The sequence below is a fragment of the Melospiza georgiana genome, chromosome 5 (genome assembly GCF_028018845.1).
Source record: "Melospiza georgiana isolate bMelGeo1 chromosome 5, bMelGeo1.pri, whole genome shotgun sequence".
Lineage (NCBI taxonomy): Eukaryota > Metazoa > Chordata > Aves > Passeriformes > Passerellidae > Melospiza > Melospiza georgiana.
The window spans coordinates 43536092-43550566 of NC_080434.1; the positions used below are offsets into that span (position 1 = coordinate 43536092).

At 41.7% G+C, this 14475-nt stretch overlaps 1 protein-coding gene across 7 annotated transcripts in view; it reads right to left on the reverse strand.

The window, feature by feature from the left end:
* Positions 1-14475, reverse strand: part of LOC131083953 (bifunctional heparan sulfate N-deacetylase/N-sulfotransferase 4-like) — a 139861-nt gene that overhangs the window by 51520 nt on the left and 73866 nt on the right. The window contains exon 5 of one of the 7 annotated variants that reach the window (XM_058024969.1): positions 2032-2083. The exons of 3 other annotated variants lie outside the window; for them this stretch is intronic. In XM_058024969.1, coding sequence (XP_057880952.1) covers positions 2059-2083 — 25 coding nt within the window. In that variant the 3' untranslated portion in view covers positions 2032-2058. Of the gene's footprint in view, positions 1-2031; positions 2084-2172; positions 2428-14475 lie in introns of those variants that run through there. 3 more of the 7 variants (XM_058024974.1, XM_058024968.1, XM_058024972.1) reach the window with 3 other exon arrangements.

Consider the following 14475-nt stretch of genomic DNA (forward strand, 5'->3'; position numbering starts at 1 on the left):
TCACAAGAGCTTCCTGCAGGGACAATTGTTTAGGACTGGTTTGAGTCTAGTCTGCAATTCATTACAAATTCAACGCCAGGTTAGTTTAAATGGCTTATTTTAAGACACTCCAGCAGCAGTGATAAATAATGAGGAGGCATATCAGCCAATCCTGTTTTCATTGGTAAGGATTTTACACAGCTCTTTTCAGTGGTTTGTAGTTGCTTTAGTCAACTTGTCTCACAGCATGAGGCTGTGTTCTTTCTTTTAATTCAGGTAGTAACTGAGTGTGCTGGGAGGTGTTTGGCATTGTGAGAAGCACAATGGATGAATAAATGACACGGTGTGGCACCTGCTGGAGGTGTTTGGGCAGGTTTGAGGACTCTCTCACTGCTTTTATGCTTTGTGATTCAAATGGGATGGCTCCTGGTCAGAGGGTTTGATCTGGAGTGCCTGCACATTGCTGGTTTGCTGTGAGGAATGTTATTTCAACGTTGTCAGTTACAAGGAAAGGTTTTACTTCATTTGGTTCCCAGAAAAGATAGTGAAATTATAACTCATGGATAGTTTTACACTTAAATATAGACATTAGTAACTCAGTTTTCCTTTTTCTTTCAGAAGGGCCCACTGCTATCAGTAAGATTGGACTTGACAGAAATGTTGTCTGTTTAGGGATTGTTTTAAGTAGCTTGACAAGAAAATACTACTGCAGATTTTGTAGGGCTTTCAATTTATATCTTTCCCTATTAAAAATATTCTGTATTAAAAAACCTTTGTGTTTTATTTTTCACATGCTACTTCTAAGTACATAACCAGCATACTTCAGCATTGTACCCTCTAGACTATTTGGAGAAATTTGAAGTAAATTTTTTTTTTTTTTTTTTTTTTTTTTTTTTTTTTTTTTTTAATGAAGGGGATCAATAAACAACTACCTTTATGCAATAAAATCCTGTCAGGAAATCTGAACTTTGATTAGCTGCTATTTAGAACTGAACTGTCATGGTAGTAGAAAATTATTTCAATCATTCATTCATGTATATTAGTGCACTGTACAGTGTTATGCCGCTGACATTGCCTGTTCCTCCTTTGAAGACACAGTTGGACAATGGCCTTTGCAAAACATCACAGGGCTGTAGAAAGACCAGATGATGGCAGCGGCAGAGACCAAGGTGGCAACGGCTGGAAACAACAAAGGCATCTTGAACTTTTGTTTCCTTTGGTCCTCCCAGCGGCTGTAATCCTGTACTGGGGAGGAGGGTCACAGCAGGGCAGCTCAGCAGCTGTAGAGCACTTCCTTAACATAAAAGGAATGGGCTAAGAAGGACATGTATTAATCCTTTCCTTCTCCAGAGGTTAGTAACTTGATGGTAGGAAAAGGAGCCCAGAATTCTGATGTCAGACCAGAATTTGCAGTTGGGTGCATTTCATATAGTAACTGGTGAGTATGAAATGTGCTGTCAGTCCTTAGGAGCAGGGCCAAGCTGAGCTGTAGTTCAGATCTCCTCTCCATTGGGTTACCTGTGCGATCACTGGGCTGCAGTGTGAGGCCCACCTGTGCTCTCACATATTGCTTCAAGGAAGGATTCCTTTTAAATAGGGACCCAGAAAGGCCTCTCTTGCAGCAGAAGTGTGGACAGTATCTCCCTCAGGCCAAGGCAATTCACATTTGGGTGTGTGAAGCAATCAGTTAAGACATCCTAATTTCAGTGCTTTTGGATCAAAGAGAACAGTGTGGCTTCACTACAGGTGCTTTATGCACTTGGGAAAGGGAGTACTCAAGGGCTGTGCTTTTGATTTGGGTGTGTATTTTGCAGGTGGGAAAGGTATCTGCATGTTTGATTGGACTTAGTGGGAGACAAGCGTGTGGGCATCTGTTTTGATGCCCACCAGGCTGCTCCATCAGGCTGCTCCAGGTCCATGGGGATGGAGTCAGTTCCAGGTATAGCATGCACATTATAAATTTAGTCACACATGCAAGAACACTTAGGGACTGCTAAAAACATTGACCTGTAGAGGATTGATGATGGTAGGAGATTTACCTGCTGGGATACTGATGCCTTATTCCCTTTTAGTTTCCTTTCAGCATTTTAGTCTTCTTGTAGATCTAAGATATCAAAGAAATTGAATGAACTCCAGAATGTAGATTTTTAAAGTTTATTTTTCTATTGGCATGTTTTCAGAAATCTGCTCAAAGTGAAAAAACTGTCTTTGATGTAATCACCTGCAACAAAATAGTAAGTTGGGATATGTTCAGACATCATTAGTCCTTTGACATTCGTTTGAGATGTTTATCCTAAAGAAAACATTGTTAACAGTCTTCATAAGAATACGTTGGATTTTGCAGGCCTCTATGAAGCAGCATTTTAATAACTTGGTAATTAGTTTTGTAATTATTAGGCAATGAGTAGAAGTGGTTTAGTGAAACTGGGTGCCACATTGGAACTTTCCCTGAAAAAGAGAAGCATAGAATCTTCAACAATCACATGGCAAACATTTTCTGTGGCCACTTAATGAACTGTGCATTATTGTCATATATACTGAATTCTTAATGGTATTTACTGAGTTTTTCTAGAAATTAGCAGGACTTAAAATGAAGCACCTGAGCTCTTTGACCACACTACATGAAATATGTCACGTTTCACTTTCAGCATTGAGGATACCTGGCATTTCAGGGTCTCATTTTCCATCCTGGTTGCTGGGGACAGGACATGCAGACTAGGACGTTGCCATGGGATGCCACTGTGCGTCTGAGTCAGGGTCCACACAGCTTTTGACCAGTCCCATCCAGACAGAGTTGCAGGAGCACCTAATGCAGTTGGGCTCCAATTCATAGATGTTAAATGGCTGCATCAGTGCATGAGTCAGACTATAACTTGGGATGAATATTAGGTCCCCATCTGTTTCATTATGTAGAGGCTCATGTCATGTACCTCCCACTTTGCAGTCAATACAGTCTTGTAACCAAAAGCAGATTGGCTCTGGTTTCTGTTAAATTTTAGATGCCCCGTCTCTCAAACTTTGTTTCACTGAAAGGTTTCTTGTTTGGTTTTTTCTTAAAAGAAAAACAAGCCTTTCAAAGGTGGAGGGAAGTGAAGCTCTCTTGAAGAGCCACCTGACACTGTAAAATCTCTGCTCGTATTGTAAACTTGTCTCATTTTTCTAAATACAAAATAGGGAAAAATAGTTTCAAGAGCCATAGAAAAGCATCTTCTAGGCAGAGTGGTACCATTTTCATTTTCATTAAACCAAGCTCTTCTTTTTTTAAGAAATTCTATCTAGAATTATGCTGTATTCAATTATGCATTTCAGCTTCAGGCTAATGAAAATCTAACATTTGTGATTGTATCAAATTATCCCTGAAGACTGAGAAAGTATTTAGTAATCTATGCAGCTTAGCCTATATTAAGTGCTGATTGATTTAATGTATGAATACATTTTATAAACTGAATAAAATAGCAAGCCAAAACCTAAAATATATAAATAATACATTATCATAGATTGTGTATTATAATTACAGTTTGTGCTTTTTTTGGAAATATATGTGGACTCTAAACATTTAGAAATCATCTGGGATTCTGTCTTTCACCATTTCTGCCTTTCTTTTTTCAGCTCATGATTTAGTTTCCTCCTTCTGTGGTTTGTCTGTCAGGTTTTTGTCACATGAAGCATGTTGATGCTGTTGGGGCAGCTGCATCCAGCAAAATTCTCTGTGTGTGACTTGTGGATTTTCTTCTCACAGGCATTTCTAGTTGGCCTAATATTCTGTTTGTTACTGTGAAATTTGTCAGTTGGATAGAACAATTATAAGAAGAGTAATAGAGAACCAAGTTGGTGACTTGAAAATAAGTTTCAAGTCTTTTGGGGTACATTAACTCAAGCTTGATTTTCAGCCATGTGAATTTCTTTGTATTATTAAGGAGTTTGTGTCCAAGCTATTTCTGAGCTCGATAGCATTTACTGTAAAGAACTTGTGGAGGGAACAGTTTAGGGCCTACCAGGCTGGCAGAGATCAAAGATGAAGGATGAGGACCTGAAGAGTCAAGTCTAGGTGTGAATAACTGGGTAATTCAGACAGGTACCATGTTACATTTGACAACATTTGGTTTCTGTGCCTCAACAACCAGAATAAGGTTGTGAAGAATGATCAGCGCAGATTTGCTGAGCACAAACCACATTAAACAAATCTAGTTTCTTCTTTAGATCAAAAAGGCAGCAGAAAAGATAATGAGGAAGAAGGCCATGTGTTTTGAATTAGGAAGCGTACTGAAATTTCTCAAAGAGTTGAATTTTCTAATCTTGAGACTAAATAAACCTCTCAATCCAGTGCTATTCAGCAGTTTCCTTGAAAAGGTCAAATGCCATAATGTTGGGGAAAACAAAGCGGGGGTCCTTCAGAGGGGACAGTCAGATTTTGGTGCCCCTTGGAGCATGACAAGGAGTATTTAGGAAAATTAGGGAGAATGTCTAAATGTAACTATATTCAGAAGCACATATAAACATATGTAATTAATCTTGTCTTAGAGCTTCCAGCCATACATTTCTATGATTCTATCACCAGTATTTAAAGCTCTTACATGACTGTATTACTGCCTATCCAAAACCTTGCAATATATAAACTAAAAATAGCTCTATATCCTTCTCCATTAGAATTTGTAAGCACAGCTTTCCTAGCCTGCAGTAATGCAGACCAAAGCATTCTTCACAAACAGCACTCTTAAACTACTCTGTGTGGCCGACAAAGATGTATTAGAACAAATACAGCGTATCGTTGTCTGTCTGGATGAGGCAGTGAAGGAGAAGGAATGCCCTGAGCAACACAGCCCTTCTTCAATCCCACTCAGTCCAAAAAAAAAAAACCAGAGAGGAGAAACTGCCTCTTGCACCTAAATACATTTGAAACTTTTCTAAATAGAAACTTTATGCAGAGAGCTGAAATAAAAGCCAGGTCATAAAAAGGCTTTTCCGAGAGCAATCTCCTGAAAGTCACAGCATATTAGAGAAATTTTAAAAGTCACTGAACCTAAGTTCAGGCCCTGGCATCTTGGAGTCTTAAAATTTATGACTTCTTTTTGGTGGGAAAAGGGAGAAGGAAGTATTTCTTGTACTGGGTTTGCTTTTCTCAATCCTCAGGTATAATCCACACCTGTAATGTTTCAGTCAGATTTCAAAGTGGGATCTGAACTCTCCTTTGGGTTACTTAGCTTAGGATAGATCAATATAATCATTTAATAGCATAAGTAAGGACAGAACCTCCAAATTATAGCAGATGTGAAATAAGATAGTGGGGAGAAGCTTACACGGACACAAGTTCTCTGTGTGGAAAAGAAACAATGTTCTTGCTCTTTTTTCCCTTGGTTTCAGAAGTATTGAAATCAGACAATACCCATACAGCAGTTTTTGCAAAGTGTTTCAGTCTCTCAGCAAAACACAAAGCAGGAGCACCTTCTAAAACAAAGTCCTTATTCACTCGGTATTAAACTTTGGCTCCAAGTGAGAATGCCAGCATGAAGCCTCTTTTTAGTCTTAAAACCAGTCAGAAAGGAGTTTGGTGGAGCCAGAAGAAGCTCATTGTGTTCTGCTACTCCTGCCTGTGGGAGAGGGAGCGTCCAGAACAACCTGCTCACAAGTTCCCAAGTGCTAAACCAAAGCCTGACCTTGCTTTGTACTCTTAGGCAATTTTGGTTACAGGAATGCTATAGCAACTTCATATTGCATATAGGGAAAGAACTTGCTGTGTAACATTTTTCAGTTATTAGAAGTGTTTAAAACAAAATGTAATAGAGTACTTAATGCAAAGAAATAGACGTACAACTTGCTGTATCTAAATACTGCAGCAGGCAGTTGTAGTGTTTGGAAGGCTTAGTAGAGCTACTCTAATAAGACTGGAATACTGAATCAAGAACCAGTCAGTTGATCCTAAGAAGTGAGAGCTCTAGGGTTTTTTTCCATAGAAAAGGCAAACAGTGTTGGTATATACCACATGGAATTTGGCTAATCATAGTCCTGAATGCAAAACACAGCACTGCACCAGCTACTAGGAGGAAAACTAACTTGATTCCAGCCAAAACCTGGCCAAGTAGTCAAAATTCAAGTAGTGCTTATCAAGCCTAAGAAAGTCCTTCAGCATTTGCTTTATTCCATTGTTCTTGTAGAAAATGTCAAGTGCCACTTGAAATGGAGGTGAAGTTTGAAACACCCAAACTACATTCTGTTTTCTCCTAACTGTAGATCAGCTAGGAGGGAATTACAGTGTTCTGGATTTCAAATAAGACTGTATACTGTGGACAGAGTGTCTGCTGAACTCCCACCTGAAGTACAGTACATGAAAAACTTAAATCCAGACTAGGGACCGTTTCAGCAGCTCAAATATGATCCAGTGCAAAAGTGATGTTTGCAGTTTGTGGGAGAAACAAGAGCCTGTGTGGATCTCTTCTCTTTACTCTAGAGCACCTACAAAGTATTGATGGCATTATAACGAGTTGGGTTATTTCTGCCTCTAGAGCAACATGCTGACCTTTTCATTGAGTGTACTGTGGTGTGCTGCAGATGGGCAAGAGACATCTCCTTTCTCTTGCTCTTTCCATTTTCAGAAGGGAGGCCAAGGGCGGGGGCATTTGTCGTGTGTTTCTGGATCAGCGATGAGCATCACGCTGCCTTTCTGCCCCCGCACCAGTTGTGCAGAGTTTGCCGCCAGCGGCGTGTGGCCGGTGCAGTGTGTACAGACACAGAGCTCACACAGCTCCAGCCTTACCCAGTGTGCAAGAGCAGCTGCAGTGATGGCAGGGATGGAGGAGTCAGTGAGCTGTGCTGCTTCCCTCCCAGCCCCTGTGCCTTTCCAGCAGGCAAATCAACCAGTCTGTGTTTCCTTACTTGGTGCTGCTGTTTGCTGATCATGTTAGTTAAGCTAATTAATTATTGGTAGCAAAATTACTCCTGTGCCTGTTACAGTTTTACCACTGGCCTTGTCCACAGACCATTTCTTCAAAGGCACTGAAGCATTTACAAGCACCATCTGACTTGTCATGAGATCCTAGGGCTCTTGGTTGCTGTTGGATTGCACATTTACAGAGAGGTGTTGGTAGAGAGGAGCAAAGGGGGCAAGTTAAAATGTGTTGCTATGTGTGTACAGAAAAGTGCAAGGCACTAAAATTCAATGTGACTTGTTTCTGTGAAGGCCAGTGAGTACATTCAGTGTCTTAAAAAGCTGAGTAAGTAAACTGGGCTGTGTGCTGTTGACTCCTGTGGGGATAGGAATGTATCTCAGGGATGCACAGTTAGCAGCATCAATAAGAAAATTCCTGCTGCACCTCTGAGGCTGAGTTCTTGGGGGCTGTCTTCATCTCTTATGTGGCACATAGGAGGGAATACGGATGCCCTCATGTTTGTTAAACGTCCACAGTGTTTTAATGTGTTTGCATTTATAATTAAAATTTCTGTTCCTTAGTATTCCTCTGATGCCTGGAAAAATTAGCAGCCTGCCAGTGCATTTCTGCTGGAAAAAACATGCTATTGGGGTTTGCTGCACTTTACAGAACTTGGACAGAATCAGATTAATTCATAATTATTATCATTTTTAGTTTGGCTTTTGATTCTTGTTTTCTGAATTTTAGGTGATGATGGATGCATGCCATATCCTGCACCTTGTTGTTCCTTAGAAAATCTTTGAACTGTTGATCAACAGGTTTGTGTTGTATAGAGAACCCATTACATTAGTTTTTCTAGAAAATGTATTTGTTTGTGTGAGGAAGAAGAGATTTTTAAAGCTTAAGGGATGAAAATAAATTTTGATGAGATTCCTCTTCAAATCTCACATTTTGTGAGTGCTTACTTTTTATATCAGATTAGTCTATTTTGTTTAATTCATTGATGAAAGCAGAAATAACCTGACAAGAAGTGAAATCAGTGGAAAAGTTAGGTCTAGAAGGAAAAAAATGCTAACCAAGGAGCTGTCAAAGGTGAAAACTCAGGCCATTGGTGCTGTGGTTCCTGGAGAGGCAGAGAAGGTTCCCATCCCCTAGGGTGGGAAGTGAAATCTGAGTTAGGCTGCCTCAGGGGTGGTTTAGGGAGCCCTCATGTGAAAAAGTGTTAGAGATTTGCTGATCTAAGGAAGCTGCTATGCTTTGGATTTTTCCTACCTCTGTCCATGAAAGGTAACCTGCAGTGACTTTCCCTGTCAAGTGCTCCCATTCTCTGGTCCAGATCCTGCTCTGTGCCTGCCACTGTGGTACTGAATTGGGCCTCCAGCTGACCAGCGCTTGAGAGCAAAGGCTTGTCAGCTGTTTGATCCACTGCTGCCGACTGCCATCATGGTCTGTACTACTCACAGGAGTAAACAACAGCTTTGTGGAAATCAAAAACTTAGGAGGAGCAGTCGCAGCAAGGAGAGAACTTGATTTAATAAATGAACAACCACTGCACTGAAATAGATCAGACTGGCTCAGAGGGTCAGAACATTTCTTTCCCCTAAGGCAGTAATTTGTAAGTGAGGAAAAGAAGCAAAATCAAATGAACTGGGAGCAGAGTAGAAGAGAAACAATAACATCCATGATGCCAGTGACATAGAGGAGTCAGTAGCAGGAGGAGGGATGAGCTAATAAAAAGAAGCAGAGGAGGAAGTAGATGAAGGCTCCCAGCTCATTACAGCTGCTGGTGCTTCTTTGTCTCTCCTTGGCAAACTCGCAGCGCGGCTCTGGGGCAGCGGGAGCCCTGGTGGTGTTCTCAGTGCACACACACTGCTACAGCCCTGTGGCTTGGAGCAATTGGTGAGCTCAGAAGGAAGGGGAAGGACAGCAGAGGAAACACCTCTGTCATCCCTGTAGGTGCTTTTGGTTCCACTGTTCACCAGGAAGAAACAGATTCATCTTCCAAGAAATGTTCCTGGCAGATTTGGATGAGTTTATAAGACATGATAGGATTTTGTCAGCAGTGATGGGATCTTTCAGGGACACTGGTGATTAGTATAACAAGATTGCTGTTATTAAGAGTTGGCTGGCAAAATTACAGAATTACATGGGAAAAATTAATAGGAATTATTGATGTTACTTTCAAAGATGCTAAATTTCTCAACCAAGACAAATAAAACCTCAATATTTGATTGCTGCTTTTTTTTCTGTAGTGAAAACCATCTAAAACAGAGTCACAAGTGATTAAGGAAAATTGACATCAGTGAAGGGAAAAATAGAAGCATACCTTAGGGATAGAGGCAGAAGGAAAATCCAGTGAGGAACAACTCTGTTATCTCAACATTTAAGTTTGGCCCTGAGATTTTTAGTGCTTTCAGATTCTTTAACAATTCTGACATTTTAGTAACAATTACTGAAATTGTTGGGGAGTTGCATGAAGAGACCACTGATAGAGGAGGATCTGGACTCCATGGTCACAAATGTACATTCACAGTGACAAACACTTAAATTTTTCTTGTTCTGTCCTTGCCAGTGCCTTATCAGCACTCCACGTGACTACATCACTGTTCTTACTCCCTCACTGGAATTATTTGCATAGTTACGTTTTCCATGGGATTCTTTTCCTCTCTAGTAGATTTCAAGCAGATATCCATCATCTGGAAAGGGGCATCCCAGGTTTGGAAAAGAGTGTGCCAGAAAGGATGCGGAAGTGATTGCTTTTGGCGCTGCTACAGCTACTTGTAAGTTGTAATTTATACCAGGCAGGCAGAGAATGCCATCTGGTGGTGCCAGAGCCGTTTGAAAGGAAGCACAGAAAGGCACGTTTGAGTTGGCCATCTGTCCTTGTGTCTGTAACTTCATAGAGAGGTGCTGGCATGGCCAAGGCAGGGAGCTGAGGCTTTGTTGCTTTCACAGAACATGGAAGTAGGATCTGGCACAGTGCTCCCGTGCTGCAGCTCCTTGGATTTTTTCAGACTTGATTGTGTAAGGTAGAAGGGGAAAAATGCCAGCTGTAGCCTGAGTCTTGGGTTTCTCATTCACATTTCCCAGCAAGAGCATGAGTTTGGGGGTGTGTGGGTAGGTATATCCAGTTCTGGAATCACTGTCTTGGGAGTAGTTGCTTTCTCACTTCAGGCAAGGTTGTAACACAGAGCTAACAGTTCTGAGTGATGAAGATACTTCTATGGTTTCATCTGTTTATTTAAGGGGTTTGGTTTTTTTCTGGGGGGGAGAGCACTGGCTTGGGATTATTTGTGGGGCAGGATTTAGGGCTGGGAACTTTCTGTCAAGCCACTTTCTGTGAAGCCCAAGAACAATTTTGGCTGCCTACTGCAGAAGCTTTGGTGCTTATACTGAATTCTTAGGAGCAATTAGAGTTTGATGGATGAGTCCATCCATTTGTTACATTTACTACTCATAAATCAGTGCTAATTTTGTAATTCATTTATGTAGAAAGCACAGCGTGCGTATTTTGTATGAACTCTTCACAGAGCCTTCACAGTTCAGGAAAAATTATTAAAATTCTAGGACATCTTCCTTACCAATAGGTGGTTCTGCCTGCTAGGGTAAAGGGTTTGGTTCCCTTTTATTTCAGATCTTGAGTTGTCTGGTGGCCAGATAACCACAGAAAGTGCCCAAAATCCACCAACTGCGAAGGGTTCTCCAGAGAACCAGAGGCTGAGAACTTCCTAAAGGGCTCCTGCAGGTTTTGGTGTGCAGAGCACATCTCCCACATCCTGCACAGTGCTCTGGGCGGGAGGTTGGTACCTGAGCTGAGCTGGGTTTGCTCCTGGGCTCCTTCAGCCCCGAGCTGCAGTGCATCAGGTGTGTTGCACTTGCAGGGCACACCCAGCACACTGAGCTGGTTCGTGGCTCCAAGGCTCTGGTGCTTCAGTTTGGGTTCAGCCAGCTGGCAGCAGTGGTTGGTGCCTGGGCAGTTCTGTGCCTGCTGGGACAGCCTGGGAGTGCCTTTCTGTGCATGTGGCATCTAGCCAGGCTCAGGTGGGGCTTCTCTCAACGCTCTTCCAAGCTTGGTGTTTAAGAGCTGAAGGCTTGCTTTGGTCTTTCTTCTGCTTCGTGCTGCATCAGCAAAGCAAATGTGAGTTCTATCAGTGATTTCGGTGCTGAATCAGACTTGAATGAATTGAATCCTGGTAATACTGCTGTTCAGGCATGGATCTGGTAAATACTTTGTTGAGTAAAAGAATGCCTGAAGTTCTTACCCGTATCTCTCAGTTACAGTCCTTGTTTAGCACAGGGAAAATGTGATGCATGTTTTTGTGATGGGGGTATGGGAAGGGGAAAGAAGGGGGACAGCATATTTGAGCTGAGAGCCTTTTTAATTTTGTTTTTAATATACAGAAAGTAGAAATAGGTAGAAAGTAAATAAGTTATAATATAGCCAATTGTGAATTCTGTACTTGTGGAGAGCAGGAGACTGTCCTGGCCTTTTGGGAAGCCAACTTGGGGAAATACAAAGTGCAGATCACAGCAGTTGTTCCCAGAGTGCTGTTTGGTATGCAGTGACTCCAGCACGCGAGGCCCTAAGCAGCAATCTTTGGAATCCATTACATTTGTTCCACAAAGTCCCTCTAAACCCATTTAATCTCCTTCATCAGCGCTGCTGACATCTGCAACTTAGGCACTGAGGAGATGACTGAAGGGGGAGATTTATCAGGCAGCTCTGTCCATTGATTCTTAGCAGGCCAGTTTCTGCACCTTAGGAAGGGCAGTGCTTCATTTTACTTTAGCTTTTGCTTTGACCATCTTCCATTTTCTCCCATAGTGGATAACACTGCTGCTGCTGATTTAGCAACACTTGCAGGTTTTATGAACAGAAATTAAATGGTGATTATCAATGCCACCTTCCCAGGGATTACCTTGCACAGAACATATTCCCCCTTCTCCACGTCTAATGTGGAAAGGCTGGGAGCACAAAAATGGTGAGGCACTGTGGCTTTTGTGTTTATTCAAAGGCTTTTTTGAACCAAGCTTTTAATGGCAGATTGGTCTTTTTTCTAAGTCCTTTTGAGGGCACAGAGGGCACAGAAGCTGTGGCAGAAATCCTGAATGCAGCAGAAGGAGCAGCTTGTTTCACACACTAGTGCTGGCACCAGTAAATGGGTATTGGCAGAGTGAGTGAGTGAGGGACTCTGGACTGGGAAGTAAATCAGCAGCTTTTCTCTGGTTTATTTTCTCTTGCTTAAAAGGCCAGTGCAAAGGAAAGGGAGACAGAGAAGATGGTAAACGTGCTGTGGAATTTTTAAAAGCTTTCAGTATTGATCTGACATCCTGAAGTTACAGAAGCCTCTATCTGCAGTCAAAGAGGGAAGAGTTAAGCCAATGCTTTGTGCTTAAGTTAAGAAATCTTTTAACTGGAGATTATACTTTGACTGAGAAAGGCAGACTCTTAAGGAAGGTAAATTCCCAGGAGCAGAGGCAGTTTGTCCCTGCATTAAGGTGTGAGCTGGATTTGCAGCAAGATCGGTATCACATCCCACCACAAATCCACTGGTGCAGCAGCAGCATTGAAGTTCTGTCTGTCCATGGCAGTGTCACAGCAATGGGGATTGCTTTACCCCTGCTTTCACAGGCAATGGCTTGTTCTCTGGAGGCACATGGGAGCTTGGAGTCACACTGGTCAAGAGCTCTATAGCTCTTTCCCCAAGACCTTCTACAGTACAGTGGTCAAAAGTACAGGAAACTAAGACTATCTTAAAATGCTATTGGAAGGCTAAGCAAAATTATCCCAGAGCATAAAGGGCCTTGGAAGACATTTTCTAGGGAGAAACAAAATTGAACTGAGCTCTTAGTGCTCAGTAAATACTGCTAATGAAGTAGTTCAAGCCACTTAGACTCAGATCTCACACCTAATTGTATATTGTTGTGAAAAGCAGTATTTCATCAGTTTAATAATGATCATAAATTATAAAGTTTCTCTAAAACTGTTAGTTGTTTCCCAGGTAAGTGATATTTGGGCTTCTTCAGTTGATACTGCATGCTAATCAGAGTAAGGAGTCCAGTAGGTCGATGGTGTTAAATTAACTAGTAATTCCCACTTGACTTTTCTTGCTAACATCTTGACTTTTAACACGCGTCCTTCACAATTCAGAAATTGAAATGTGTCTCTGAGAGATCTGGGACAGGTCAAATAGAATCTTAGTCACAGGCTTTGTGGGTCTATAATTAAATACGTTTCTGAAACATGGCATAATGTGCAAAAACTTGCATAGTTGCTGTTCTGTGGAATTCCTTCTCAACAGAGAGCTGTTACTGTCTTGGAGGTTTCTGACTACAACAAATTAAATATCCTCTGCTAAAAGAACTGTGGCAATACTGTCATCTAGAGTACTTCCCTTCTGGTTACTGTGGGCCAAATACAGGGAATATTCAGAGAAAGCAATGAGATGAAGACCGGTGTCATCCTTACTTTATTGTATCGTGGCCTCCATAAAGATCTGGGAACTGTGCACCGTGTTAAGTGTGAATTTGGTATGGCGGGATTGAGGTGAATTTGTACCTGAGAGAAATTATGTGACCTTATTGAGGCAATCAAGGTTGTGAGAGTAGCCTTTCTACTTTTCAAATAGTTCTCTTTTATTTTTATCATACAGAAGAAATGAAGAGAGGGATGAGAAATGTGGTAGGGGATGAGTGAAAGCTGAGAATCTGTGGGAAAAAAGGATGGGTTGGAAAGTAGGTTACTGTCCCAGCAGAGATGTGAGGGAAGGAGCCAGGGAGCGGCTGAGGTACTGCAGCACGTGTCGTGTTCAAGGGTTTGAAGGAGATGAAGTGATGCTGTCACCTCTGCTGGTGAGCTCTGGGTGGTACCTGCCATGAAGGCCCTGGAGATCAGCTCCAGTTTCAAGATCCCACAACCAAAGGCCAGGAGGCAAGAGGAGGGTACCAATAGCTGGGAAAATGCACAGAAACACAAATTGTCAAGGGCAGCCTTTAGCTTCTGGAGAGCAGTGAGCATCTGCTAGATGCTTTGCTAGCTTGGGAGCTGCTCTGTCATTTCTGCAGCGCTGTTTTCATTTAGGCCAGTCCTCGTCTGTTTACCCTAACTCATCAGGCAAACATAGTAAATATCTTCAGAGGAATATTCTCTCCAGAAGAAGGAAATCTGAAGGCACATGCAAGTCCTAGCTGATCTGTGTTAGTTTTGTTTATTCTCTTCTTCCAGACAGTAAACTAAACAAATTGTGTCTTCCATTAACTGGTTTCTCTTCTATGGAACAGCACACATATTGAATAATTTCCATCACAGAAGTTTCTTTTAATGAAAAGTTTTGAAAGCCCTTTCTTCTTTAACTGCCTAGTAAGAGAATCAAAAAGGCTGCCCAGAATTATAACAAATTACAAAGGTACATACATAAAATACTGCTTTTGTTTTTCGTCTTTGTCTAAAATTAATGGGTTTAAGGTTAAGATATACGTTTTACACTTCAGCACCATCCCTATATTGAAGATGCAGACAGAGAGCTTTCTTTCCCTGCTCAGAGAATGCATGCTTTGACTCTACCTGCAGCTTTCTCAGGAAGCATCTGATTCTTACACTATTTTTCCAGTGGAAGACCCTCTTGAGGTGTGC